This window comes from Suillus clintonianus, assembly GCF_016758775.1.
Source record: "Suillus clintonianus strain FC179 chromosome Unknown DEU56scaffold_42, whole genome shotgun sequence".
Lineage (NCBI taxonomy): Eukaryota > Fungi > Basidiomycota > Agaricomycetes > Boletales > Suillaceae > Suillus > Suillus clintonianus.
Genome location: NW_024539266.1, coordinates 256623 through 283908, shown reverse-complemented (window position 1 = coordinate 283908; position 27286 = coordinate 256623). Strand labels below are relative to the sequence as shown.

General features: G+C 49.7%; 8 protein-coding genes across 8 annotated transcripts; 2 read left to right on the top strand and 6 right to left on the bottom strand.

The window, feature by feature from the left end:
• Window positions 1-1596: 1596 nt before the first annotated feature.
• Window positions 1597-2023, top strand: DEU56DRAFT_695985 (uncharacterized protein; the record flags this gene model as incomplete). Its single annotated transcript, XM_041347220.1, has 2 exons — window positions 1597-1704; window positions 1757-2023. Coding segments are annotated over 2 exons (375 nt in total), but the record flags the coding sequence as incomplete, so codon positions are not given.
• Window positions 2024-3950: 1927 nt separating this feature from the next.
• On the bottom strand, window positions 3951-5769 carry DEU56DRAFT_738020 (uncharacterized protein; the record flags this gene model as incomplete). The annotated part of the gene is made up of 6 exons (XM_041348631.1): window positions 3951-4376; window positions 4410-4756; window positions 4808-4882; window positions 4938-5127; window positions 5187-5383; window positions 5436-5769. The coding sequence occupies 6 exons, from the start codon at window positions 5767-5769 to the stop codon at window positions 3951-3953; spliced, it is 1569 nt and encodes a 522-aa protein (XP_041207801.1).
• A 6082-nt stretch (window positions 5770-11851) lies between these two features.
• On the bottom strand, window positions 11852-12598 carry DEU56DRAFT_737978 (uncharacterized protein; the record flags this gene model as incomplete). The annotated part of the gene is made up of 1 exon (XM_041348628.1): window positions 11852-12598. A coding segment is annotated over one exon (747 nt), but the record flags the coding sequence as incomplete, so codon positions are not given.
• A 1074-nt stretch (window positions 12599-13672) lies between these two features.
• On the bottom strand, window positions 13673-14154 carry DEU56DRAFT_737953 (uncharacterized protein; the record flags this gene model as incomplete). Its single annotated transcript, XM_041348623.1, has 2 exons — window positions 13673-13840; window positions 13891-14154. Coding segments are annotated over 2 exons (432 nt in total), but the record flags the coding sequence as incomplete, so codon positions are not given.
• Window positions 14155-14935: 781 nt separating this feature from the next.
• Window positions 14936-17738, bottom strand: DEU56DRAFT_949333 (uncharacterized protein; the record flags this gene model as incomplete). The annotated part of the gene is made up of 9 exons (XM_041359107.1): window positions 14936-15022; window positions 15071-15558; window positions 15611-15858; window positions 15985-16204; window positions 16254-16627; window positions 16678-16895; window positions 16943-17278; window positions 17329-17494; window positions 17581-17738. 9 exons carry the CDS (start codon window positions 17736-17738, stop codon window positions 14936-14938), a joined length of 2295 nt encoding a protein of 764 aa, XP_041207798.1.
• A 1298-nt stretch (window positions 17739-19036) lies between these two features.
• Window positions 19037-19932, top strand: DEU56DRAFT_901848 (uncharacterized protein; the record flags this gene model as incomplete). The annotated part of the gene is made up of 2 exons (XM_041356568.1): window positions 19037-19443; window positions 19546-19932. The coding sequence occupies exons 1-2, from the start codon at window positions 19147-19149 to the stop codon at window positions 19930-19932; spliced, it is 684 nt and encodes a 227-aa protein (XP_041207797.1). The 5' UTR covers window positions 19037-19146.
• A 1489-nt stretch (window positions 19933-21421) lies between these two features.
• On the bottom strand, window positions 21422-25164 carry DEU56DRAFT_807679 (uncharacterized protein). Its single transcript, XM_041353405.1, has 9 exons — window positions 24454-25164; window positions 24236-24406; window positions 23525-24186; window positions 23091-23474; window positions 22950-23010; window positions 22775-22894; window positions 22080-22633; window positions 21996-22020; window positions 21422-21939 (listed from the first exon to the last, which is right to left on the bottom strand). The coding sequence occupies exons 1-9, from the start codon at window positions 25088-25090 to the stop codon at window positions 21824-21826; spliced, it is 2730 nt and encodes a 909-aa protein (XP_041207796.1). The 5' UTR covers window positions 25091-25164; the 3' UTR covers window positions 21422-21823.
• On the bottom strand, window positions 25131-26795 carry DEU56DRAFT_807674 (Der1-like family-domain-containing protein). The gene is made up of 7 exons (XM_041353404.1): window positions 26452-26795; window positions 26342-26375; window positions 26237-26276; window positions 26089-26179; window positions 25550-26028; window positions 25278-25490; window positions 25131-25223 (listed from the first exon to the last, which is right to left on the bottom strand). Exons 1-5 carry the CDS (start codon window positions 26602-26604, stop codon window positions 25555-25557), a joined length of 792 nt encoding a protein of 263 aa, XP_041207795.1. The 5' UTR covers window positions 26605-26795; the 3' UTR covers window positions 25131-25223; window positions 25278-25490; window positions 25550-25554.
• Between the last annotated feature and the right edge of the window lie 491 nt (window positions 26796-27286).

The following is a 27286-nucleotide window of genomic DNA, read 5'->3' as shown; positions in this document are numbered from 1 at the left end:
CAGGGATCAGCTGTTGCGTCTGAGAGAGCATTTTCGAGCGGCGGCGTTACTGGGACCGTGCGTCGCAGCTGTTTGAAGCCGACAACATTCGAGGCTCTTCAATTGCTCAAGAGCGCATACCACCAAGGTCATATCTCCGCAACAGCCCAGGCTGAATTCGCCACTCCTTATGATAACTGTGTCGACGTCAATGAAGAGTTCTAGTAGCTATTCATATTGTACATGTCATTTTCGTTTTGATTTTTTTTGCTAATTAAATCAATGGTTCGAGGGTTCGAACGCGTTCTGAACCTGAACTGAACCCTTGTGAACGCGTTCGAAGGCGTCCGGTCCAGGGTTCGGCCATCTTGCCTGAACCTGACCACTGGTCGAGTTCGGGGTTCGCAGATATAGGGTGATGAACCTGACCGAACCGGACTTCGGCAGCACTAGGGGTCTCCAAGCGCTCGCATCCAAATCGACACCACGGAGAGGTATTTCGCAGACGAGTGAAACACACTCGCGGTGTCTAATTGTCGTGACCTTGCGTAGAGTTGTACCAACGCCGAGTATGCATATGGCGTGCGCACATATGGGTGTTCTGGTGGAGCATGCGAGTCATAAAGATGTAGCGCGAGGGTAGCCTTTCGCAAGACGCAGTTTACGTGAGGGGCGAGTGTCAAGTGTATGTTGCGCAAATTTGACTTTCTTGCTTCTTTCAGTCTGACTATATTTATGCAGGATTGATCTTGCAGTCCACGGAAGGGAGCACTCCCACCGTCAACGCTGTCAAGCACGTGTTCGTCATGGTCGCACTGCCCAAGTCGCTTGCTGTATACCATTGACACCACTCCCCCCCCCGCCCACTCACCTCATACTCTTCCCAAATCTCACTGGGTTTACTTAGAATCCAATATAAGTATATTTCTTCATGCCTAAAGCATCAGGCACCAACGATGAACAGCCTACCCCGCAAAATGACACTGTAGGACCTACCAACGAGTAAGTTGCGACTTGAGGTACGGGGGGGCACAGGAGTCCCCAAGGCTAGACAGTAGTGTCTTACATAGAGTTACTCTCAAAGACAAAAACCAGGATTTAAAAAAAAAAAAAAAAAAAAAGTTGCGACTTTATGGAATCTGCCACCCGCCTAACAGCAAAACAGGGATGCAATAAATGGTGGACCTTCTGTGGTGCTGCTATCAGGGATGTAAATGTTTCTGCCCTGATGCTTCTGTGTCCCTACTCACCAGAACCGTAGCTCGAACACTTGGCGTTCCCAACCATCAGAACTTCACGTGCAGGAAAGTACTCCCAATTTGAATGTTGTATCGGACGGCGATTTAGCTCTGTAAGTCCCTATCAATGTCGATATCAAATAAGCTTATGTGTTGTCTCAGCGAGGAGGACATGGCGGAGAAGGACGTGGAGGAGAAGGACGTGGAGGAGAAGGACGTGGAGGAGAAGGACGCGGAGAAGGACGAGCCAACTCTAAGCGAATTGTGAGTGAAAAATCAGCTGAGCGATCATAGCTAACAACATCCTACACGCAGAGCAAGTGTCATGAAACAGGTATTGGTTGTTCTCCAGGACTCGACGATTGCGTCGAGGAGCGGCAAGGACCATCGCTCTCGTTTCTGGGGGGTGTACAAGAGAGTCGCAGAGGAACACAATGGCGAGTTCCTTGAGCGATACACTAGCGATATGGACATTGTCTTGGTCTTCGTACGTGTCGCATGCTCATATTGAACTCACTTTCAGATTGACATTTGATCAGTCTGGTCTTTTCTCCGCTGTCAGCACGTCTTTTATTGTGGCAATGGAGTCGAATCTCAATCCCAACCCCAGCGACACCACGAATGCCCTTCTCACACAACTCGTACAAATCGGACTCGGGAACCTCACTGCAGCGGGTTCTGCAGCCGCAGCGCCAGAATCTTCGTGGTCGCCGTCGGCGATGACCATATGGATCCAAATGATCGCATACGCAAGCTTGTCCATGAGCTTGCTTGCTGCTTTCGGGGCCGTACTGGGCAAACAGTGGCTCGGGTACTATAAGTCGAACAGATATGGTCGCGGCTCGCAAGAGGAACGAGGAAAACGCAGGCAAGAGACGTTCGATGGCGTCACCTCATGGTATTTTGATGCTGTCGTACAATCGTTTCCGGTCTTACTTCAGATCTCCCTTCTTCTTTTTGGGATTGCGCTCGGTGCCAATTTGTGGACCGAGCAACCGAGCATCGCCTGGGTCATCATTGCCACAATGGTCTTCGGATTTCTATTCTATTCACTGACCGTGGTGGCATGTTTAATATCTCCCGCCTGTCCATTTCAAACACCGATATCGACGATATTGCGGATGTTGCGCATCGACAGTAAGATCATCTTGTGGATTCTGATGGTCGTTTCCTGTCTGAATCAAACATTGCAGGAGTTTTACTCTCAATATTCACACCAGCCTCCAGGTATTTCCAGCAGCTCATGATGTCAGCGCATGGTGAGCTATGTTTTCTTACGTGTCCACGGGTTTTTACCATTTCTTGTTAGGCGTGCTGCTGCGATTGCTTGGCATCGTCAGATCGAGATGGACCCGATTTTCTGAAGCATTGAGAGGTGACATTTTTATCTACTATTACACTGGACACCCAGCGCTAATCTCATTCCCCAGGCCCTATACGTGTGGTTGGCGCATTTGCATGCAGTTCTCTTCAGCAGTCATTCACCGCGCTTCATAACGGGATGCGTTCTTTGGTTCTGCGCTCTTCGAGAAAGATGGTGGACTCGGAAAGACAACCGGTCGACCAAAACTTGGACATTTTGGCGGAGAATGAATCCACACTCGCTCTTCACTTCCCTGACATACCCACTGCCAGTCTGGAAGCACGTAGCATCAAGTGGCTGCTCGAGACATCTACGGATCCCGAAGTATATCTCGCGGCTGCCAGCCTCGTTCCGCACGTCGAATGGCCCCTGGATCTTGACGTGTCAGACATGCTGCCTCAGCTGCTTTATAATTTTGCAAGCTGCGTCGATATTCAGAACCAAATCGTACCTTCGTTGAAGGAAAAGGCCTCTGCATGTATAGTGGCTCTGAGTCATCTATACTGCGGTCGTGTTCTTCAGGCATCTCCTGGATATGGTGAATTTCTTGGCCAACGGGCAAGAGACTACGAGGTGTTTCGTGGGATGAATGGGATGGACTTGGGCATGGACGACAGGGCGATGCTTTGCACCACTATGCATCTTTGTCCTGAGAATGATGACGATCTTAGATTTTCATTCGGTCTTATATGGTCGGAGCTTCGTCCCGACTCTGTCTTGGAGTGGCTGCCACATTCTCTTCCTTACCATTTCGTTACCGGGCGAGCGAATGAACTTGTAGAAGAATTTGCTATAGCAGTGATATCAAGACTGCTAAGCTCTCCATCCACTCCGTCAAACCAAATCATCGCCAATTGCACTCTTCTCGCTTGCATCATGATCGGGGTTCGGTTTGACAAGAAAGACATAGTTCGGATTGATAAAAGGTGACATTGACTTAATTGGTGGTTTTTCTGCGATCATTAACAATGAAGTTGTGTAGTTCTGCTCTGCCTCAACTTGTGCAGCCCCTTTTGACGCAGTTCCAAAAGGTTCTCTGGGCATGCGATGGAGGCGATGTCGACAAAGACAGCACAGGAGTCACACGCCGGGCATGGAGGATCCTCGACGTTATCTGTCACATTCTCGAGCCTTCTCCTCTCCTACGATCTGTGTACCTTGCCCTCAAGCCATATGCCATTCATTTACAGCTTTTCACGCACATATCAATAGTACACTATTTGTAGCACCTGAACACCGCTAGACATGCAACTTGTTTTTGTATTTAAGTACTCGAAAATGACAAGGATTATTTTTAAAAAAAAACCGTCAAATGTAAAGGATAAGGCTGCAGCGAGAACACACTAATAAATGACTCGAAGACTTAGAACTTAGTAAGAAGGGAAGCCTACACCGTCGAAGTTGAATTCGGTGTGAGCAAAAGGCATTGGTCCCGAAGAAGGAATAGGGTCAGTAGGAGAGAAAGGTACTGGTACGAAGTTGTCAATAAAATCATTGAAAGGAGGGAACAGCGAGCCTAAGTCTGCACTAAAATCTGGAAGGATTGGTGGGGCGGGTGCAGGGCCCAAAGACTCGGAGTGCAGTGCATTAGTGCCAGGAAGGACAGGCTCTTGATTGGTAGGTGTTTCGTTGGCGCCAGCCGGAATGAGCGGGGCAGTCGAAGCGCGATTAGCGCTGGGCGTGTTAGAATCTTCAAAGGGCGATCCTGCTTCGGCCTGAGTGGTGGCGGGTACAGGGGAGTCAGGGCGATCATCCTCTCCATCACTGTTGACATTCTCCGTACTCTTGTATGTCTTCTTGCGGCGGTGCTGGTGCGTCTCCCTTACCACACCATCTTCAATCTCCTCGTCATCATCAGCATTTTGGCGTCTTTTCTTACCCTTGTCGGAGCGAACACGCCGGCGCGTTTCCTTCACCAGACCATCCTCAATCTCCTGGTCTCGCTCTTTCTCCATGGCTGCCAATTCTTCTGCAGTAAGGCGCTTCCATTTGATGGCCTCAGATCGCCACTTCCTTAGGAGCCTTTCCAGGTCAGGAAGGGCACTAGAGGCCGTGCTGAGATTGACGAAGGGAATCTCCTTTGGCCAGCCCGTGATGACAACAGAATAGCGCTTGACGACGTTGCGCCAATATTGCGCCCACTGCATTGTGGCATCGGGTACTCCAGTTTTCTTACCTGTAAATCTTTTATGATGCAAACAATTAATTTTAAAAAAGAATTACGCACGGAGAGCTTGATTGATTTCAGCGCGGATTTGAGCGCGAACACTAGCAACGCGCTCCTGATGGTTAAGTGCTGCTCCTGCACAATGATGATATAGGTCAGTCATGTGCCAAAAAAAATTGGAAATACGAACCTCTCATGCCTTGAATGGCGAAACCCTCCATCTTGTTGACCAGATCTTGATTATCGATGCCTACCGCGGACTCCATGAAGTCTTGCACCCCTTCGGTTGCAAATGTAACACCGCGTAGCGGAAGGTCAGTTGTTCCTCGAGTCATATACAATATAGTCTCCGCTCCAGTACGCGAGCGAAGATTATCGAGCTAACCAAAGAATGAAGAATTAAATAGGCCGCTGGAGCTACAAGAAAACAAGATCATACCTCGCTTTCGATGGCCTTCAGAGTGTGAGTGACGTCGTTGATCTTCGACTTTGTTGAAATACGTTGCCCAGTGGTCTTCGTGGCCTTATATTCCTTGTACTCTTCGATGAGATTTGTTTTCTCCTCCTTGGTGAGGTCGTAGTACTCGGCTTTGAAGTCCCGCATGATTCCTCCGAGTACGTCTTTGCCGTGTCCATCTTCGCAATAAAATCCATTAGATTAAGCGGTATCAAAAGGGGGGGAACTCACAATTTTCCTTGTCACTGTCTTGCCCTTTCTTCCATAGAAAAGAATTCCACGCGCTGACCTTGGAATGCTTTGCCTGCAGAAGGGAGTGCCCCATGTGCAATTCATGTTGCACTCGACGGACAGTTTTCTTGTGGTCTGCAGCAATCTTAATGGCAGCATCGTCCACGGTCTGCCAGGCATCCTCGAGAGCCTTCTTGAAAGTAAGAGAGGCTTCGCGGCGTCGTAGTGTAAGGGCAACCCGTGCCTCTTTGCTGAGTTGTACCTTAGCACGAGTCCTAGTCAGTGCCTGTGTGCGCACTGACAAGTTTCGTTGTGCAGACTTGTGGGAGACCATGTTGCCCTAAGGTGAGAGTCAGTGCATATAATTTAAATACGCTAAATCACACCGGATCATGAATTTGTTTAACGGACGCTAGTCATTAGGCAGTGCAAAGTGCAGAAAAAATCAACAGACATTATCCAAATTGACGGCGATCAAATAAATGAAGGATCTATGTCAAAACAAGATAAACAAGGTAAAACGCACAGAAAACGGCAAGGGTGATAAGTACAAGTGCGATGATCCTACATACTTTACAAATGGAGGAAGAACCCTAGCAAAAATATTAGTTACTGTAGAGAATGGCGCAAAAGTGAACTCTGCTTACCCTGAAGACGAATGGAGAACCAAGGTTGAGGTCGGCATGAAGTGCCCAATTGAGCTTAGATGCTTGCTCGTAATTGAGGTCCCATCTTGGCGAGCGCAAATTTTCTTCCCACCGACTGCTACGAATGGTGCTGATTAAAATGCGCAGCTTTAGTAGGGTTTCATCACCCAGCTTAAACCGATCAAGAATAGCATCTGTGTGCGGGCCAATACTGATAAGCGGTGGACCCGAAATGACGGGCTCAAGAATCACCGAGCTCTGATTAGCGAGAAATGCTTCCGCAGGACGGCGGCGAAGGCCCTGACCACGAGGACTGGTAGCTTGGGCCATTGTATGGGCATTAGACACTGGGGTTTGAGCCGTTGACAGTGGAGCACGAGGACTGGCAGCTTGAGCCGTTGACACTGGAGTACGAGGACTGGCAGCTTGTGCCGTTGACACTGGATCACGAGGACTGGCAGCTGGAGCCGTTGACACTGGAGCACGAGGACTGGCAGCTTGAGCCATTGGACGGGAATTTGACACTGGGGCTTTAGCCGTTGACACTGGAGCAGTAGCATGACGGATGGCAGCTGAAGCAGGCAATGATGATGGTTCCTTTGATCCAAATGAGAGCTCCCTCTTGAAAGCCTCTTTCGGATAGCCTTTTTTTTTTTTTTTTTTTTTTTTTTTTTTTTTCAAATTCAAGTCCTGTTGGGGTATTCTACCCTATGTAGGACTATACTAACTAGGGGGAAAGGGGAACACCTGTGTTCCCCACCGCGTCTCAGATTATGTGCGAATGCCCCGATGTTACCATCGGTCCTCCGTTCCTGCCGGCAGTTTTAGACGCCCTAATCTACTACTCCACGGGACCTTGTGGGTTCTGTGCGTGTTGGTGTGTTATTGCTGGCGTGAATCTGGTGGATGTGACATGTACTCGGAGCGCCGGAGCGATCGTGTACGAAGGGAGTTGGGGAGAGCGGCAGTAAAGATATAAAGTGTGTTGGGTTGGGGATGCGTCTGGCACGCGGTGTAGGATCCCGGCGAATGAACCTCTAACATCTTTCTACCTCTTTCTACCGGCTGAGGTCCTTGTGATACCGGAGGTTAGGTCCGGGTTCCCTTCGGCGGCGAGTGATTGTTAAATATATAAATATAAGATTTGTCGTTAACTTCGTTGATGCGGCGTGTATGTTTGTGCGTGATGCGTCTGTCTGTGCTGTGATCATTATAATGCTTATTAGGAGGGGGGAGGTACTTCACCGAATGAGGATTTCAGTCTGCCTGTGCTGTTCACGTAGTTGATAAGCGGATTGATTGCTTTGGCGTTACTCAGCAGGTATGAGATGGAGGTGGCGTTTCGTTTGAGTATGTTCGCGAGTATAAGGCGTTCACGAGCATAGTGCGGGCAGTCAAGCAAGTAATGTTTGACCGTCTCTATGGTCCCTGCGCAATGTGGACAGTTTGCAGTGGGGCTTCTTCCTATACGGTGGAGATGGGAGTTAAGGGAGACATGATTCGTTCGTAACCATAGAACGAGGGCGATATGACGTTTCGGCAAGTGCTTTACGAGGGAGATGAACGAGCCTGAGATGGTGCGTGAGTCGATACGTGTCGCGTGTTCGTAGCGTGGTGATTGACTCCAGAAACGAGCCCATCGTTCCGTGGATTCTTGCCGCTGTGCTTGTTTCAGGGCGGAGATACTGCTGGGCAGTATCCCTTTGCGAAGGAATGGGGGAAGGAGTTCGCGTGGGCTATTCTCTGCGCTGCTCGATGCTGCTCTCTTTGCTTCTTCATCCGCCGTCTCATTTCCCGCTACTCCGTCGTGACCCGAAATCCACCTGACGGCGACCCCATAGTTCATGTCTCCTCTATTAGCTCTCTTCAACTTGGCTATTGATCTGCGGAAGTAGTCGATCAGGTAGTGACCGGGCTTGGTAGTGAAGAGATCACCGGCTTTGATTGTCGCCTGGTTGTCCACGTAGATCGATACAGGAAATACTATGTCTTCCTCCTCCGTTAGTAACTGCGCTGCTAGGGTTAAACCTACCGCCTCCGCCTCATAGACTGTGTGCTCGTCCAGAGAGCCCAGGTGAAACCTGAGGGTGCGTGGTAATGGTCGTCCTGTGCGAAACAGAGCTGCTGCTGCTCCCGCATTACCGTCCAGGCCCGATCCATCGCAGTAGATTTTTATCTCGTCCTGATTCTCGTTGTGATCTCTGATGGCGTCTTCCCGTGAGTTAGCGATGGAGGTGGAATATGGTGATGAGGTGTTGGGAGGGCGGCGACTATGGATAATGGTTTCGATGGTGTCCACGTCGAATTCGGAGGCACGGTAGAGATGGTGTAGGGATGAGCGATGACGTCTGACGAATCTCTTGGCTGCACGGCGTACTGGGTTGTGTAGTGGGTGAGATGGGGGGTGTGCGGCTAGTCTGATTGCTGCTTGATAGCACAGGTTCTGCATGCGATGTTCAATGGGGAGTAGTTTTGCGTGAACTTCTAAAGTGTCAGTAGCTGTTGAACGCATAGCACCCGTGATACTTAGCGCGGCAATTCGTTGGACTCGTCCCATGCGTTTCGCTACTCCAATGGAACCCTTCTGTTTCGTGTCTGAGTTGCCGATGAATAGAGGCTTGAACCATAAGTCGACTGCGTATAGCATCTTAGGTATCGCGACTGCGAGATATATCTGACGCATCAGTGACATAGGGATACCAGTGGAAGTAGATGAGAGGCGACGTAGCTGGAATATGTATGCGGTGCCTTTTGCGATAGCGTATGCGATGTGAGGTTGCCATCTGAGCGCTTGGTCCAGTATAACTCCAAGGAATTTGTGCGTGGATGTTGGAGTTATCGTAGTGCCTCGCGTGACGAGTGGCGGACGTTCTTTAGTGGAATTCATGGAAAAGTCTACTAACGCGAATTTCGACGTCTCAAACTTGGAATTGTGGTCTAGCGCCCAGTCATAGCCCCCACCGGTTCTCTCTAGCATACTCTTGAGGGTGACGTGCGTTTCGTGGAAGGATTTGCCGATGGCCAAGAACGCGGTGTCGTCGACGAATGCGAGGGTGCGTTCGTTTTTCTCGTGTCCGATGGCGATGTCAACTAAGTCGGAGTCATAAATAATATAAAGGATCATAGAGAGCGGGTCGCCCTGCCCGATGCCATTGGAAATCGGAATCCATTCCGATAGGTGACCGTCAAATTTCAATTGCGTGCGTCGTCCGAATAGAAGACGTTCCGTAAATCCGATTAGTGAGTCTGGGAGTTTGCGGCTACGCATGTTGTGAAGTAATCGATCAGTGACTGCATTTGGAAAGGCCCCTTCGATATCTAAGAATAAAGCAGAAACTACTTTACCCTGGCGCCATGCGTCTTTAACGGTGGCTTCGAGAAGATGAAGTGAGTCGGATGTCGAACGACCTGGGCGGCCCCCAAAGTGGGTGTTGGGTAAGAGGTTGTAGTGTTCTAGTACGAAGGTTAGCTGGTCGGCGACTACTGCTGTTAATAATTTGCAGGTAGTGTTGAGGAGTGCGATCGGGCGGTAAGCTTTGGTTACTGAGTAGTCTGGTTTCCCGGGTTTGCGCAGTACCACGGTCGTGAAGTCCCTCCACGGGGCATAATAGGTCTTGAGGGTGTAGACTGCTCTAAATATGGGGAGTAGATAGGGTATTAGCAAGGAGGCGCAGCGAATAAAAATAATATTGCATAGTCCATCAGGACCTGGGGCTTTGTAGGGCCCTAGTTTCGAGATGCTTCTCTTGATTTGATCTGCTGTGATTGGCGCTGGTGTGGGGACGGCTTCCGGGTAGATTGGGTCCAGTGGGACGGATGACGTGGCTGGGGGCGGGGGGAAAGAAGGCGTGCGCTAACGCAGCGCTCTTCTCTTCGTTAGTTTCTGCTGTCCCGCCTCCGGGTTTGTTCAGTGTCGGGATGCGGGACATGCCTCCATCCCCAGAGGCGTCTGTTAAGTATCTGCTTGCGACCCAAATTTCGTTACCTTTGATGTCCTCCAACCAGGCTACCCAGTGTTCTTTCTTGGTCTTCTTAATCAGCTCGGAATATTGATTGTGTTTGACGCGGTGATCGTTGTGGCTAGGGTGGAGAGGAGCGTCTCGAAATCGGTAGGATAAATGACTTAACTTTGCTACTTCGCGTCTCATCTTCGTTAGATCGTGATTCCACCAATGTTTGGCGTGGGGATTGGGTTTCGACGTGGGCACGAGCCGTCTAACCAAGTCTTGAATGGTGGTAGTCAAGTCATGGGCGGCCTTCTGAAATACTGCGTCAGATACAAGTGGCTGAGGTGCGGGAATCTTAGCCAGTTCAATTTCGAGCTGCTCGTTGAATTTCTCCCAGTCGACTTCGCGGTAGTTATGTTTTGTTTCCTTCGTTGCTTGAGGGACGGCGAGTTCGAGGATGCTGAGGATCGGGATATGGTCTGTTGCCGGGCCTCTTAGCGCTGGATTCGTGGAGCAGCTAATGAAAGAGTCTCCTGTGTGGTCAGTGCAAAAGACGTTGTCTGGACGAGACCACTTTTTGGTGGTGGATAGTTGCAGCGTTGGTAGTCCTTTTGGTAGCATCATAATCATGTTATGGTCCGCGAGTAAATCAAGGAGGGGTTGCGCTGCGTCTAGATATCGATTAGTAAAGAGATGCGTATTGCAGTCGTCATCCCAAAGAGGGTGATGGCGATTGAAATCCCCGAGCCAAATGATGTGGTCTTCAGCTGATGGTCTTAAGCGCGTAGCTTCACGATCTAGAAATGAGGCTAATTCTTCTTGCGTCTTCGTGTGGATGCAGTCGTTATACATATTGATAATGGTACATCGTCCAAAAGGTCCGCGGAATTGAATGACGACGATGTCTGGTGAGGGGAAGGGTACTTGTTGCCATGAGTTAGTGTCGAATGATTTGGAGATTAACGTGACTGAGCGTGATTTAGTGTCTGGGGAGGAGAATCGAGTGGTAGGATAAATAGCGTGGAAGTGGGGAGATGAGATGGTGTTTTTCATAGTGTTAATGTGCGGTTCTTGAAGCGCTAATACGTCCCAATCGCGGGCGATGGGACCGTTAAGTAGGGAATGTTGAGCGATGAGCGACGTATTGAGGTTTTGTTGCCAAATACGTAATCTGGTCGTTTGTTCGGTATGTTGTTCAGACATTACTGGGGGTATGGATCCGTGGGGTCGGTGATCTTGAGGAGGAGGAGGTGGCGTCGTTGGAGGGGGTGGGGGTGATGGCGTCGGAGGAAGTGGGTGCTGGTTCTTGAGTGAGAGGGGGGACGAGCGTCGATGATGGTGGAGTCTGTGTGGTGTTAGTAGATTTGATGTTTGTTGGTACGTGGTCGCCCCAACCGATTGTGGAGGGGATAGAGTTTGGGCCTGATGGGGAGAATGCGCGTGTGCTGTTGTGTCTGGCGTGAGTGGGAGCTCCTCTGGGTCGATAAAATGAGCCTCTTGAGGGTCCTTGGGCTTCTCTGGTCTGATGTTGCGTTCCGAACGCTAGATTTGTCTGACGGAAGGTAGGCTTGGGCGGGTTTAGTGATGGTTGTGGAGTCGGTCTGCAATATGGGGCTGGTTTTGGTGGTAGGGAGACTTGAGTCCAGTCATCGTTGTTGGGGAAGTATGGCATTGAATTCTCCGGATGTTTAGTGTCGATACCTGCGCATCGATTCTCGAATTCTGGACAGCTTCTATTCCAGCTGGCGTGGTCGTTTGAGTCGCAACTGACGCAGTAAAAAGTTTTGTACGCATGACATTCACTAGTGCGGTGGTTGTTGCCGCATGTTCCGCACGTGTCGCGAGGTGCGTTGCAATCTCTGGCTATGTGGCCCCATAATTGACATTTGACGCATCGCACGGGTTCCTTTTTATCCTTGCGGGGGTGGAGTTTTTCTTTGTTGATGTAAAGACCGTCTCGCAAAGCAACGTTGGCTGCATTTGAGTCTGTAAAATGGAGGATAGCGTGAGCGACCCTTTGGTTAGGTGCACGTCTTAGCCTTGGTTTTATCCATTGTGCTGATTCTATTGCGCCTTTGCTGAGGTCGTTTTCCTCTTCTACAAGGCGTAGCCAGTCAGGGTCTTCTATTTCGGAAGAGGTTTGCAAGAATGGTACGATGATGGAGAATCGTCGTTCCTTGATTGATGCCGGTATATTAAGTGCCTCGATGATCCTGAGTCGATTTTCTGGGAGGCGGATCCAGTTTGCTGCTGCTGTAGAGGTTAATTCCACTATGAGGCCTCTGTTGCGTAGTTTGATTGTGGCCTTGACTTGGGTGGAAGGAGAGTCGTCTGTCTGTACCACTGAGAACGCTGTGTTCATCTTAGTCGCTATTTCTGCTGGGCTGATGTCGGGGGCGAATAGGATTTTCCCTGGTGCAGGGTCGAATAGAATTTGACGTTCTCTGGTTACTGCGCGTATTAGCGCTGCCGAGACTGGAGCCGACGGGGTGGTTTGTTGTTGCACGGCGGCGCTGTAGGATTTCGTTAGTCCTGGTTGAGTGGAGCCTGGTTGAGTTGGCGTGGGCATGTTGTTGATGCTGTCTTGGGTGGCACTAAGGGAGGGGGTTAATAAATCCATGGTGTTTTTTACCTCCGATAAGCTATTGAGCACTGCATCAGCCGCATGTTCTGCGCGTTTTGCTGCTTCCTCTGCCGCATTAGGAGAGTCTTGAGAATCCATCAGTGTTGATTTCATTTGCGCTAATTCTTCTGCTTTTGTCTTGATTAGCTCTGAGGCCGTTAGGACGGCTGCTATCTGAGGCGAAATTGCTGCGATGACATGGGCAGTGAGACTGTTAGTTAAGGATTCTGAGAACTGTTGTGAATGGACTGGGAGATCCGCTGGCGTGTTTAGAAGGTCGTCTTCTAAGATCAGGAATAGCGCCCTTAGGCCTTCGTTGACGATGCGAGGGATTCCCGGGTATTGTGTTATGTGTAATATTGTCAGCAAAAGACTGGCTGGGGAAAGCGGCTCGCCTGCAGGTCTGAATGACGATTTCTCTAAGAAGGTTTTTCCGCTTTTTATATCCATAACATCGAAATCCTGCTGCATGATTTCCTCCTTTGTGAGCAATAGAGAGACTGTATTACGAGCAGAGGAGCGAGTTTTAGCCATAGAGCTAATGGGCGTAGGTGTAGGGGCGCGGGAGATTAAGTTGCCTGTACCGCGTCCTTTTCCTGTTGCCATTGTCGAGACGATTATTGAAGGAGTTGTTATTTTCTGCTTCAGGGGGTGTAGGTATTTGAATAGACTGTTTTGACGTCGTAGACGCCGTTGTGCGCTGTTAGGCGCAGTACTGAGAACCGTGATTTCCGGGGTCTTAGTTGGGGTGCCACTTGGTGCTAAACCAAGAAGCGATTCCGGATAGCCTGAGCACTGGATATGTGCCCCTGTTGCAACACTGGGTGCTGGAAGGTGCGGCGGGCCACTGAGATTAACCCGCACTGAAACAACTGTAACATTCCATGAGAATATGTGTATGAGAGAACAAAAATATGAAAATGACTTACAACGATGCGGTGGCTTGACACCTTCGATTTGACAGCGCTTCATGAATCGTTCCATGTGAGGAACAACAAATTCTTCGCAAAACGCTTGAACTAAGACTGCAATATCTCCTCCAATACGTGCAGAGTTCTCCTGCAGCTCTCGCGGGGTGATGTATAAATCAACTGCCACATCCCCTGGAGAGAGTGCAGTGTTGGTGTTGAAACCTGGGCAACGAATCAGTACCGAGATTCCTCCGTTGAGACGGTCCTGCATAGCAATCTGCAGGAGTAATTGATTGAATCTGTAAGAAACATGAAGTGAGCACATACCGAATCGAAGACATCTTGCAATGAGGCTTCGACCAACTCCTCACAAGTGAGAGAATGTTGCTTTGTTATAGGAAAAGAGTTGAAGGCCGCATATGACGGGTGAAGGCCGCCTGGCTTCCTGGTGTGGTAGTGAGTTCCGTCAAGATGGACATCGTGTCGAAGCAGTGCACGGGCTGCTGCCTGACGTTCAGAATTGCTGTAACTTTCAGCAAAAGCAGAAATATACAGCGCCGCTAAGTTCTGCACTGAAAATGATAGTGCCATGACCCGGCGTGGTTTGTAGTGTTGAGCTTGAGGTTGAGATGTGGTAGTGAAGAAAATGAACTTTGAGGTATGAGATTGAGAGCCGAACTAAAGATTAAAATAGTAGATGTACGTTTGTACACGATGGTGCTACTACTGGACTGGGATGCATTAATACTCAACTCAAATGCAAGTGAGCGTCGGATGTTAGTATTGGGTAGAACATGTCCAAAGTAGCGGATGGTACAATATGCAGTAGAACATGTCCAAAGTAGCAGATTGGTGGAAAGAACATGTCCAAAGTAGCGGATGGTACAATATGCTCTAGATCTCGGCTCGAACATGTCCAAAGTAGCAGATGGTAGCATATGCGTTATGGTATAGTCAGACTTGGAGGACTAGGTAGAACATGTCCAAAGTAGCGGGTGGTAGAATATACAGTACTACAGGTAGAACATGTCCAAAGTAGCGGATGGTAGAATATGTTGTAGATTTTAGCTAGAACATGTCCAAAGTAGCAGATGGTAACACATGCGTTATGGTATAGTCAGACTCGGAGGACTAGGTAGAACATGTCCAAAGTAGCAGGTGGTAGAATATACAGTACTACAGGTAGAACATGTCCAAAGTAGCGGATGGTAGCATATTGCATTCAAACCACAGTCGTTAAGAGGCACGACATGCCCCTAAGTCAAGTACCACTGACAGGATTCAGATGAAGGGAGTATGTTGGCGAGTTGCCAGTTCTCATTAGCTCGTCACAGATAATACAAGTCAGAACTACAAGCTATCATAGAATGTATCAGTCCGCCACGGAATCAAGATACCTGGCCATACTCTCCATCTCGTCCGCATGCTCCTCCTGCTGTATAATGTCCGCATCTGCATACTCAGAAGCAATGATGTCATCCACATCTGAATCTATGCGTGAATGTACTCCGACGCCACGCACACCCGAGAATCCTGGGAGGGCTTCAATTTGATTAAGACGGAAAATGTGGAATGCATTGATGGCTGAACGACTTCGCCATTGTCGGTGTAGCTCAGACGCGAGGAGATGAGATGATCGAAGGCCTTCAATGACTTTCTTCGTCTCCGTTTCCTCATCGTGGATGAACGTACGCAATCGACGGATTTCGACGTTGAGACGAGATACCTCTTCCTGAGCACGCAACAGTTTGAAATATTTTGTGGTGGCTTCGCGGTGAGCGGGTTTTGTCCAGTCCTGTTCCCTGACATCTGTGCGGGAATGACGCAACAAATCGAATTCCCCTAAGAAGCTGTACTCTGCGATGTCTTTCCAGGACAACTTTGGCCGAGGGGGGTTAAGTGCGACAGCTTGGGTATTGTACCGGTTGATGGCATTTCGAATTGCCTCCGAACGGCGCTGCAGCGCCTTCCCAATTTGCTGACGTAGTTTATACCCTAAGAAAACAAAATAAATAAATAAATAAACAGAACGAGACGGAACTAAAACCTGTCCCTGATAAAGAAAGCTTTGAGAGCTCGAAAAGCCTCATAACGACAAGGCGTTCGAGCTCGTTCAATGCCGTTCGGTACTTGCCTAGTGTTGCTTCTTCTTTGTACTGCATGTACTCGGGACACCCGACAGCCCAGCGCTCCTCAACACGAAGTTGAATCTCCATGTGCGCCACTAAGGCTTCTGCATTTTGCAACTTTCCGTAAGCAGCGTCAACACGGATGCGAGCAGTGGTAAGGGCAGCACTAATCTCTTCAAAATTACCCACTCTCACGGTGGTAAGCGCATTGTTGGCAGTTGATCGAGCGGTGTTCCATTCGTTCCTGTAATTTAAGCTTGGCAAAATATTGATAGATTGGACGAGTACTTACCGGCACGAGTCGAGGTCATCAAGAACTTCGACATATCGAATGCAAAGGCGATCTCGGATTGGCGGTTGTTTCAGTCCTTCGAGGTACAACTTTTCTTCATCATAGAACTTTGCGAAGTCAGCATCGTCGATATACAACTCGCGTTTGATGACGGAAAGCTCGGCTTGTAGGGTTCGAATGACGTGAACTGCTTCTCGGTAGTGATTGTACAGGAAATTGCCTTAGAAAGAGCGTTGAGAATCATGACACAATGAAACTAAATCACTCACTCAGGGCAGCATATTTATCCGCGTCCCAGAAACTAAAATGTTCCTCGATAGATTGATGCCGATGGAAACGACTAGCGTGTCGCGTACTCCGTGCGAGCTCGTTCGATGACGAGAAAATGTGTTCGCATCCTTCACCTTCGGTGTGGCCAGTCCCACTGATATACATGGGGTGCCAGTCTAATTGGCACTTGCGGTTGTGTGCATGTCCGTGGAAGGCACCCACCATCATGCGTAGACCGAGTGCACACACACGCGGACCCAAAGAACTGGTGCTCAACGTCTTCGAGAATGCGCAACCGATGTCGTAAGCGCACGAGCCATTCTCCCCATATACAGTCATTAGGTGGTCTAGGATCGCGAGCGGATATTTCGCTCTAAAAATGATTAGCCTCTAGCATATGGTGCCGGTGCCGTCGGGACTTACAATTCTCCGCTGCGAATCATATCGCAAGCCAGTAGGACAAATTGGTGGCGGCATGCAGCAACAAATATGCCGGATTCATCAAAGACCGAGAACATCTTCTTGCGCTGTTCAGGTCCCGCGTTCCGCCAACGTGCAGTGCAATGGAAAGGTATCTCGCCGGGGACTCCATCGTTGGGTATATCTTCCCAGTCATCGACACCGTCATTCTTGTCGAGTGCCTGGTCAAAAGGTTATTTTGCATACTTACAAATCAGCAAACACCCACTGTTCTTGACCTGACTTCGTCCTTGAATTTGTCGACTACATCGCGACCAATCCAGTAGTCTGTTCTTGGCTGACGAGAGTCATCACGAGACACAGAGTTATGAGACGCCCAGCGCTTAAGGCTATTATTGCCGTCAATGGTGGCGAACCATTCGAATTGGAGCGATGGCTCATCTTGCAGTTTGTAGGTACACGGCGGACACGCATTCAACAGCCTCCAGTTGGGGGTGTCGTGCTTGAGTGCCTGCTTTAGTAATACATCAACCCGATGAAGAATTTCGAGAAACGCATCATAGACAGCAGAAAATTGAGCACGGAGATACGGTCGATACGGCATCTGAAGAATGGGTTGAATTTCGATAAACGATGAGTAAGCTATATACGAACATCATGTAAGTGGCACAGCATTTTGCACTGCGCCTGAAGGCTGAACCGCGGACAAGTCCGGTGAGCCTGCCGATAGGCTGCAAGGGTACGAAGACTGATAGCAACAGTGGGATATAGGGAAGCGCAACCAAGATAACCATGGTAAATCAATGTTTCGTTGGGGTACCTATGAGACGATGATGCTTGGAATGAATCTTGGCGACGAACTACCAGCTGAATTTAAGTAACTATGAGTGGCGACAACAATAGGACCTACAGAAAGTGTCGATGAGCTCAATGTTGGTGAGTACCGGGACAGCGTTGAGAGAAGGGTCTTCATTCGATACAACAGATGCTAACGAAGGCATGCCGTCGCCAGAATCACGAGATCGGTAGTCTAGGTAGGCGTTAACAAGCCGGTCCATTTGCATATCCCAATGGCTGGTTTGAAGCTCGATGCGATCATGTCGAGTCCTAGGGTCCACATAGCGGCTGACAGTAGAATAATCAGTGCGTATATACAAACAAAGAAATAATCCTACAATCCTGATAGGTCTGCCATTGTACGAGATAGCCCTTGAAGAGCCTCGTATTCGCCACCTTCATGGCTGAGGTCAAGTCCCTCATCGCCTGGTGCCGGCACCCATGGTATGCTGTCGTCGTACGAAATCATATCACTGTCCGCAATCATGCTCTCCACATTCTCTCGGTCCGCCGCGGATAACTCTAAGTCGCCATTAGCTCCAGTAGTTGGACAATGATTGAAACATACCTCGAAGATCAGACATACGCCTAGCGTCAACAGCATCCTTGCGTGCCTTTTGAGTTGCCGCAGTAAGAACGCCCGAAGTACGCTGTGTGCGCCTGAAACCATGCTTGATAGCTGATTTTGACAGACCATTGATTTTTGTCGACCTCTGTGAACGAGACATGCGGTGCCTTGTGATAACTTCAGCTTCAGCAGTGCCGTAGACAAACAGCCACTCACCAATGCTACGAGGGCGCTATCAATCAGGTGAGGGTACTGGAACAAGGGCAGAGTAAGCAGCGGCAAGCGTAAGCATAAATACAAGCCTCCACGTTGCAACCATGAGGGAAGGGGACAGACATGTTGCAACCACAAGGCAAGGGAAGAGCGCAGACTTCCGAAACGATTTTCCAGTGGTTTGGAGCTGGAGGCTGGAAGCCGATAACGACGTTGGAGCTGGAGGCTGGAGGCCGATAACGACAACCAGTGCTGGCAGAGGCAGGCTATGTGCTGATGGGGCGGGATGGGCGTTGAGTGTTGTTGGATGTCGTGCACTGCGTAGCGCTATGAAGAGAGTGCTGGAGTCCGTGGGTAGGTGGAGGCTGATAATGGCGGCCAGCACTGGCAAAGGCAGATGGCGTTGGGTGTCGTTGGGTGCCGCTCACTGTGTAGCGCTATGACAGATAGTGCTGGAGTGCGTGGGAATACACACAGACGTCGGGGAGGAGTAAACGCTCGGGATTACTAATACTCGCAATGGGCGGGAGGCGCTACGGACATTGCCGGGGGAAGGCACGTCCTGTAAGCGGCGGGACAGTCAAATACCCTAAGTACCTACATTATTTAGGGCGTTATTTAACGCTGGTGTTGGGGAAACATCGTTGTTGAGCCAAACAAGCGTGGGCAAGACACGTAAGCGCACAGCCTAATAAGGCTTACTTATTGGGATACCCAGGTGATTATGGTATACCCCGTTTTGGCAAGGTGATTCTCACTCGCCAGAAGATTTCGACTGGCTAGTGGACTGCCTCTACTACATTCATTCCTTCAATCACAAGCCAGCACATGACATCCTTTTGCTATTGCATGCCATGGGAGCTCGCTGCGGCCCCGCTAAACAGCATATGTTCATCGAGAGCCTCATTGCCTGCATGGACGGTAACATGCCTAACAATTTACGTCACGCCGCTCTTCGCGCTGTTCACAGTGTCCGACAAGAAATGGTATCAATCGATGGCATTGATGATGCAAGCTTACGGGACATGGTTTTGAAAAAGCTCTCCCCCGCTATTCTGACCGCGATTTGTCCGCGACGAGGTGCAACACCTGCCGATGCTGGCCCTGCCCTCATTTTCGATGATCGCCGCGATGCGTGCTATGTCGAACTGGTTTTTGCCCTCGCGAGGAATCCCAACTGACATTCCCATTTGGCTGGGGATCACCATATAGATCAGTGCATTAGCATGATTGACGTTTCCCGCTTCATGCAGCATGGATTTCACCTAGCTGGCATCCTCCTCCGAATTGCACCTGAACAGTGGTCGCCCACATCGCTCGAGTCTATCACAGAGAAGCAGTGGTGGTACATGATGAGCAGTGCATGGAGGTATGCATGCCCCGTAATTGACGACATACATTGTTTCGAGCTCCTTCCCGTCCTTGTGGAAGGCACGAAAAAGTACATGCGGGTTGCTTTGACGTTTGAACTCCAGCAGCTCATCAGAGATGTGGACTATACTCTCGAAACACTGGAGAGCAGAGACACAGAGCAGGGAGAGCGGGGAGAGGGGGTCGCCGTTGCTGTGAAAGAGCTTAGGACGGTGGCCAGTGACATGCTTGAGAGGATGGTCAAAAGTGATGAAGTCGTTGGTCGCTGATTATCACGGTGCCTGCATGTCGTGCTAGGGTTCTGGGACCAGAACTGAAAGGATGGCGCGATGGGAGTGCAGAAGGGGATAAATATCAAGATCTAAAACAATATCGATTTTAAACGATCAGCTACCTACAATCAGGCGTTTGTGTCAATCGCTGTCATTGTCACGAACACTTGAATATTATATATACAAGGACTCCGTCGGCAGTTGCAGCATTGCGTTCAAAATAATAACTCGGAAAATACATGTTTGCAGAATCTTGTTCTTCGTTCGTCTCCGTAAATAAGGATAGCGAGTCTCTCCGTGTCCTAAGTTACTCTCGATAACGCTGTATATAATTGACCGTGAGCGAAGGGGTCAGTGCGGAGGTCGAGAATAGTCGTTCGTGCACGTCCAACAGATAGATACCATCTTCTGCGGAAGCTGTATTCGCACCAAACATAAATACATCATGATTGACACGGAGATCACCACCGTCTGAAGTGGCGATGAATTCGAATCCGTCGTATCGCTAGAAAATCTTGTCTGCAGAGCGCCATAGTGCAGTGCGCGCAAGGAAATAGGAGAACGCAGAGCAACGATATCAAATGACGCGAATTATTCAAATCATCGGTACAGACCAACGGCAAAAACGCGCGTCAGCATAGCATGACGGGCTGGACGCAATAGTCACCGAACCGCCGGTTATTCCAGCTTAAATATTGTAGACATCATGAGAGGCGAGTCAACTCTGTATTACACCCATGCCAATCTGTGGTTTTCATCCCATCTGACACTGCTGCCTTGATAGGCACTATCTCGAGAATATTGACGATGGAGTGCTTCTTAGGTTGACATGGAACTGAGGAAGGGACCCATGCAGGACACGTGCCTGTTTTTTCAGCTGGCTGGTGGTTAACACAAATCTCTGATGATCGTATATATGCTCACCAGTTTTAGCCTCAACAGCTATGATATCCTTTGTGTCTGCCTCGAGACACGCCTCAAGCTTTGGTGCCAATCCTAAAGTGACTTTGCAGATCTGCGCGATGCAGTTCGCAGTTGCCTAGACTGTAGACTGAAGCAACGTCGTGGACCGATTCTTCGAGGAGTATGTGTCGGTCTTCTGGGAGGACGCGTCGGGCAAAGGTAACCTCAGCTAAGTGGTTGCGAAGTTGAAGCTTGACCCCTTGTGCTAGTATCGCGTTGCCGGCCTCGTCCAGATTTTCTTCAAAGGGCGTCTGAGGAGATGTCAGTGTGATCCAAGATGAGAGCTTAGTACGAGCATCGAGGGGATCAGTAGTAAGTGCCGTACTATATCGTAGCACGGATCTCAGACTCGCGCTCGAACTGGACGCCAGTAGATTAGGGATCAAGAGATTTTATTGGACGATGGCGGTGGCGGCATTGGTGCACAGGCACTTAGTTCCGATGGTGAGTGTTCAACAATCTGAGTATTGGAGATAGAAGGTTCGACGGCGTACCAAAATCTCTCCCTGGGAGGTTTTCATCCTCAAGGTCTGCAGTATACGCTTGAGACTTCCAAGCTCGTTGATTGCGCCCCAGTCCTGACGAATACCTCAGAGATAGGGGTAGGATTAGTCCTCAGTCTAGGATAGAAGACTTTATATTGTGATGATAGATACAGGTAGGAGTAGTCTATGGGTAAGTCAGTATGAGGGGAATAGCTGTAAATGACTGGAAGTACCCTCAGTATCGGAGAGAATACTGAAGGAAAACGACAAATGAGCGTCGCACATTAACGAGAGTGTCGGGTATTCGGAATAATACATGTCGTAGGCAAGGAAAGAACGGCGATATAAGGTGTACAGTGAGCCATGTCCAATAAGCCCGGCCTAAAAAGGTCCATGAGAGCGCCATCAACGTTATTTGCTGCCTTGAACAGCATTGGCCGTTATTCGACCTCATCAGTGTCTTCCCGCCCCTTACCCAAAGCCGCAGCGACACGGTCACGCTCGTTCATCGCCGCAATCGCCTCTTCCGCAATGATCATAAGCTCCATCAAAGATTCTGCATCCAACAGTCAATTGAAAGCGCTAGGAGTGAATAAGTGAATGGAGACTCACTCTCAATGCTCAACGTGACGAGCGTCTGAAAAGTTCAAAAGTCAATTCCACAACTCATGGCGGTAAGGGACAATGCCGACTCACCCGCCTAGTATCCCTATCCCTCAATATATCCATTTTCACGCCCTCCCTTATGCCATCCACGCCAACCACATCGTCCAGGAGCGCCTTCAGCCGCTCATTCACGTATGCGTTTGTACCGCTACTACTGTTCCCCAGATAGCGCATGTACTCCTGGAACGAACGTGCCTCGTCTAAGACGTGTCGTGGGAGTGTCTCGAGCAAGTCCTGCGCACGCAGATTTGGATCTGGATCTGGTGCGTTCATTGCCGTGTCTTGCGGTCGCTGGCTTCCCTCGCCGCCTTCGTCGTTTGGCTCAGAAAGAAATGTGGTGCGTGGTTGGGAACCTGGAGAATAGACGTGGGGTTGGAAGCGGACATTTGGAGAGGCTGGAGTCAGTGATTGAGTCCGGATCCGGGTTGGGCTTTGGACTTGAGGTTGAGGTTCAGACTGGGTCAAAGATTGGGTCCTCGTGATATACATCTTTTTCGTGCGACTACGGTACGACGTGACGGCTCGCTCGAAAGAGTCACTTTGAAGCATCACCTTGTAACGCTTGGAATAGGCCTCGGAGGCGACTGCGATCGAACGCCACATCGAAGTAATAGAGATTTAAAGGTGCGTGCGTCAGAATGACGAAGAATATGCACGCAATTGGAGGGAACCGAAAATCAAGGTGCAGTCAGCGAAGGGTTTTTACAGAAAGGACAAGTACGCACCAGAAACCAAGACGGTCACGGTAGCGACGCCGAGCAGGGCCCACACAACAAACACAGATCGCCCTGCAGGCGTCCTGGGCGCGGGGTCACCGTACCCGATCGTCGTGAACGCAACAAAACCTGAACATGACATTAGAAGTCAAGATCAGACATTTTGAGGACGCGAAAAGCTTACAGAAATATATTGACGTGCCATATGACCAGCCTTCTGTCTGGCTAAATATTGCAGAGCCAACCTACGGCGTTTGTCAGATCGCTCAATACACGGGAACCAAGATGCAAACGAAGGCCAAGTCAACATCGCAACCCAACTCACCAACCAGAACACAACAAACAATGTCCATGCAAGTGACGAGCGAATCAAAAGAGCGTGCTTCTCCTTGCTCGCGACCATTGAGTCGTAAGCTACATTGATATCGTCGCTGCTCGAGGTCGTTGCAAGCGTTGTCGAGCTTCCAACTGACCCGTCGAAATTCAAGTCACGTCCATTGTCTTCGGTAGGACTTTTGACGTCGCCAACAGTGGCCTGCGGTATAGGTATAGGTCCTTCATGTGTCAAGGAAACCCTAACCGCAAATCTCGTGAGTAGCGCTGCCATGGCGCCAAGCCGCTGGTGTGTTAGCATTTGATGGGCGCCGCGCCGCACATTCGTACCATACACTGAATGCGGAACGGACAAGGCGGGGTATGGGTTTGTAATCTTGGCCCGTAATGAGTACCACATCAAAAAAGGCAGAAAAAACACACTACCTCCAAGTCATCACCATTGCCATCGTCATCGTTTTGCATCTGGGCTTCGTAAAACTGTGGTGGGAGCAGTGTGTCAAGTGGAACGCCCGCCTCCATAGCTGCCTCTCTCAACTCAAGATGAGTGAGCGCCTCGAGGTTCAGACGCATTCCCCGGGAACGATCCAAAGGGTGCGGAATCTTGTCTGTAGCGCTGAAAAACCTTCTCTTCACCTTGGCCCAGAGCGAGTTGGATGTTGAACGGTATTTGCGAACCCACACCTTTGCACCTTTGTCTCGCAATCTCCACATGACGGCTGAACGCCATCGCTTTTCGGCATTCTTTCGCCGCCGTGTTGCACGTCGCCGTTCTCGAATGTCATTTAGGCGACGCAGATAACCGACGTGCAGCCCTTCCCTCACCGTCTCTTGTACCATACCCACTACCACTGCGAGATTCACGATACCAAGCGCAGCGTAAAAGCAGATGAATATTCTTGATCCGGTGGAATTGGGCACGATGTCGCCAAAGCCAATAGTCTCGATTGTTGTGACGGTGAAGTAAAGTGCGTTAATGAAGCTCAGAGAGAGCATGAATGAATTGATTAACGAGCCAAATGCGATGTAGGCAAATAGGATAATGAGCATGATCATCAGCGTGCGCTGCTTGCGGGTAAGACCACTGCCTGTGTCATGTTAGGGATGAATGAAGAAAATAGGAGACGGGATACATACCGCTTGTCTTGAAGTCGGGCGTGATAATGAGGTCTATTATAAGAGTCACATTCGTGATGACGGATACGACGGTAGAGCAGATAGTCATCCAGAAGGATTCACCGTAGGTGAACCCGTCGTTATGTCGGTGGCTAACGCCAAAGATGATGAGAGCGACGATATTGATAATATCTGTACCTCAAGTTAATACACGTCTTTGCTCGAACCGAGGCACAAACCGTGAATGGACAGAAACACGATACATAATATTGTCATTGTCATGACCCGCTTCTCAAGAAACCTTAGGACGATACATATATTAGCGAGGATAGCGCAAGTCATGCTAAATGCGAGGCCAATATCCAACAAGACTGGGTTAGGATGAGTTTGGACGGTACTGTAATCCTCGGTGCGGATGTACCAGTGCCCAGTGAGTCCTGGAATCTCGAGCAAGATCGAGAATGGTATCACGATGCCGGTTATGAGGGGAATGTACCGGTAGTTTGGTGCATAGCACAGATCATCCGATAACGGCGGAAACACGAATGACTTCGCCCGAGCAAACAACGACGGGCGTTTTTCGGGAGAATCGAGAGGAGACAGCTGAAGCGGGTCGGTCTGCGGGCCTGAGTCAGATCCATCTGGAGGAGAACCGTCCTCATCGTCGTCAACGTCCAGGTCCAGGTGCATTTCCTGGACTATGTCTCTGTCCTCGTCTGCCTCATCCCTTCCGTCGTTATGAATGCGAGCGCTCGAGTTCCTGTTTCCATTGGAAGTGTCACTGAAGCCTGTCTCCGGACCCTTCTCTGGGTCAGATTCCCTTGACCCGGTAGATGTGAAGGCAAAGATGAGGGCTATCAGGGTTTGTAAGGCCATGAGCGATGCATGGGTGTGTAAGTATGTAGTGATAAGAACGTCGCACTATCAATCTTAATCCATGGACCATAACCTCTTGTTCTGGGCGACACAAAAAAGGTTACCGCCGGGCCCCGGCATGGTCCGCGCGTTACTACGTCATCGACATTGATCCGTGATATTATGTAAAGTCAAGGAGGAAATTTACCGTCGATGTAAGACGGCACTTCTGATAGCTTTCACCTTCGACGTCGATATACTCTCGACAATGGAGACTGAGATAACACGTGGGGGTTAGCAAAGGTCATAATGAATCAAGTCATGTCAGGATGTTCAACAGGAAAGGACATGGCAAGTTGAGCAACCAAGCCTAGATCTAGGAGGGATGGACCACCTCCAGGAGGTCAAAATGAGAACGACGCTACCACAACACAGCACGTTAGAAAATGGCCAAGTTCAACTAAAGCACCCCTTCCTCACACAAACTACGAGTCCCCCAATCTCTGTCCAGACCCCCAGCTATGCCCCGTCACCCGCCCCGAAGCAGCAGCCTCCTCAGCACGTTGCCTCGGTGCAAACGCCTGAACGGGACCCCTCCTGCTACCCGCACGTCCATACTCTTCGCGTTCGCCAAACCAGCTCTTCAGCCATGCAGGAGCGCGTCCCCACCCTGCGTACATGCCCTGCTCGACACCACCTGTACCAATGCCGGACCCCCAGACTAGCCACCACCACGCGTGACCGATGAGCATCCCGCTCACGCCCTGCGCAGCGGCACTTGTCCCGCCCGTGAGGAGGTCCATGCCCAAGAGTGCATATGGGAAGTATGCAACAGGGATAGTGATGAGCCCCATGATGCTCGTTTGCGCGCCTGGCGGAGATAGTGAACACATCAAGTAGGTGAGAGTATGAAACAAGGCGCGAGCATGCGAGTAAGATTGGATGGGACGGTTCACGCCCTATAAATGAAGAATGCGAATTGTGAGGTTATTCATGACGCAAGTGAAATATGGACGTACGATCAGAGCGAGGCTAGCGAGAAAGAGTTGCCAGGCGTAGTCGGAGGAACGGCGCTCATAGTGCGTCGATTCAAGCGCGTTCGAATTGCGGCTTTAAAACACGAGTTGTCAGGTTCTCGATCAAGGGAGAAAGACATATAGCACTTACTAGAGCATGGCAAGCTCAAAAATATAGTTCAAATTCATGCCTGAAACGTGCAATTAGCTCGCAAATCGTCACATAGTCCGTAACAATACTTGACACGATGCTTACTTCCGAGAAAGAAGCTTGTGTACAATCTCCAGAACTATGATTTATGTCAAGGACCGTTAGGCTCTAGGCTCAGATATGCGCCACATAATGAGAACAAGCATAGGACCCACCTCCCATTTGTAAATGACAGCCTCTGAGAGAAAGATTAGTCTGTAGGGATGGACGAGCTTCATAATGACTGGTATGGTTATGCCGAGAGACGAGGCAGCGAGAAAGCGCGTCACTGGCGGGATTTTTCGAATTTCGGCGAGAATGTCAGCCATTGCGAGGGATGTGAGGAAAATAAGAGTGTGCTGGAACAAACGATAAAGACCAGGACCACAGTTTACGCTGAACTTGATACTTCTGGATTCAATGGAAATAAGAAAACGAAGTCGACGTGTTCAATCCTGCTTGGTGACTAAGCAAGGTGTGACTCGGTCCAACCTGAAGTTTCCGCACGATGCAAGTGTGTGCCATGACCCTATTCTGTCCCTTTTGCTTGCTCTCAGCGAGCCAGACAAGTGGGAGTGAGTGATAAATTTCAAAGTGCTCATTATCGCATTTTACCGGACCCACGCTTCAAACAAACCCGCGCATTCGAGTCAGCGGTTGTCTCGGGACCTGCATGTAGGTGACTCAAGAATTTTGTCATTCAGGCACCCTCCAGCAAGAGTTCTCCCCACGACAGTGGGATTTACAATGTTGGCCCGGCGTTCAATGTTCCGCATGTCAGCCCAATCAGCTTGACAAGTTCTGGTGGTGATGGGCAGGACTTGTTACCGGAACAGACATCCTTGTCAACATTGTTGGACCTTTGACAGCTTGCCGGGTGAGGAGTGCCGATGTATTGTCCATGCATAAACTTCCCTCACGTCAAGTTTCACGCGAATTTTCACATCCCTAGTTATGAAGAGTCATTGCGGGACCGCGCTTGCACTCCAAAATCACCATTACGGGCCCGAG

Bases quoted from the DNA above. Each gene is read 5' to 3' on its own strand.
- DEU56DRAFT_807674 (XM_041353404.1), bottom strand. From the start codon at position 26,604: ATGGCTGACATTCTCGCCGAAATTCGAAAAATCCCGCCAGTGACGCGC. The intron at 26,376-26,451 runs GTGGGTCCTATG...CATAAATCATAG, and splicing joins CTGTCATTTACAAATGGGAG to TTCTGGAGATTGTACACAAG. The intron at 26,029-26,088 runs GTACGTCCATAT...CTTCATTTATAG, and splicing joins TCGCTAGCCTCGCTCTGATC to GGCGTGAACCGTCCCATCCA.
- DEU56DRAFT_807679 (XM_041353405.1), bottom strand. From the start codon at position 25,090: ATGGCCTTACAAACCCTGATAGCCCTCATCTTTGCCTTCACATCTACC. The intron at 23,475-23,524 runs GTAGTGTGTTTT...TTACGGGCCAAG, and splicing joins GCAATGGTGATGACTTGGAG to ATTACAAACCCATACCCCGC. The intron at 23,011-23,090 runs GTGAGTTGGGTT...CAAACGCCGTAG, and splicing joins TGTTTGTTGTGTTCTGGTTG to GTTGGCTCTGCAATATTTAG.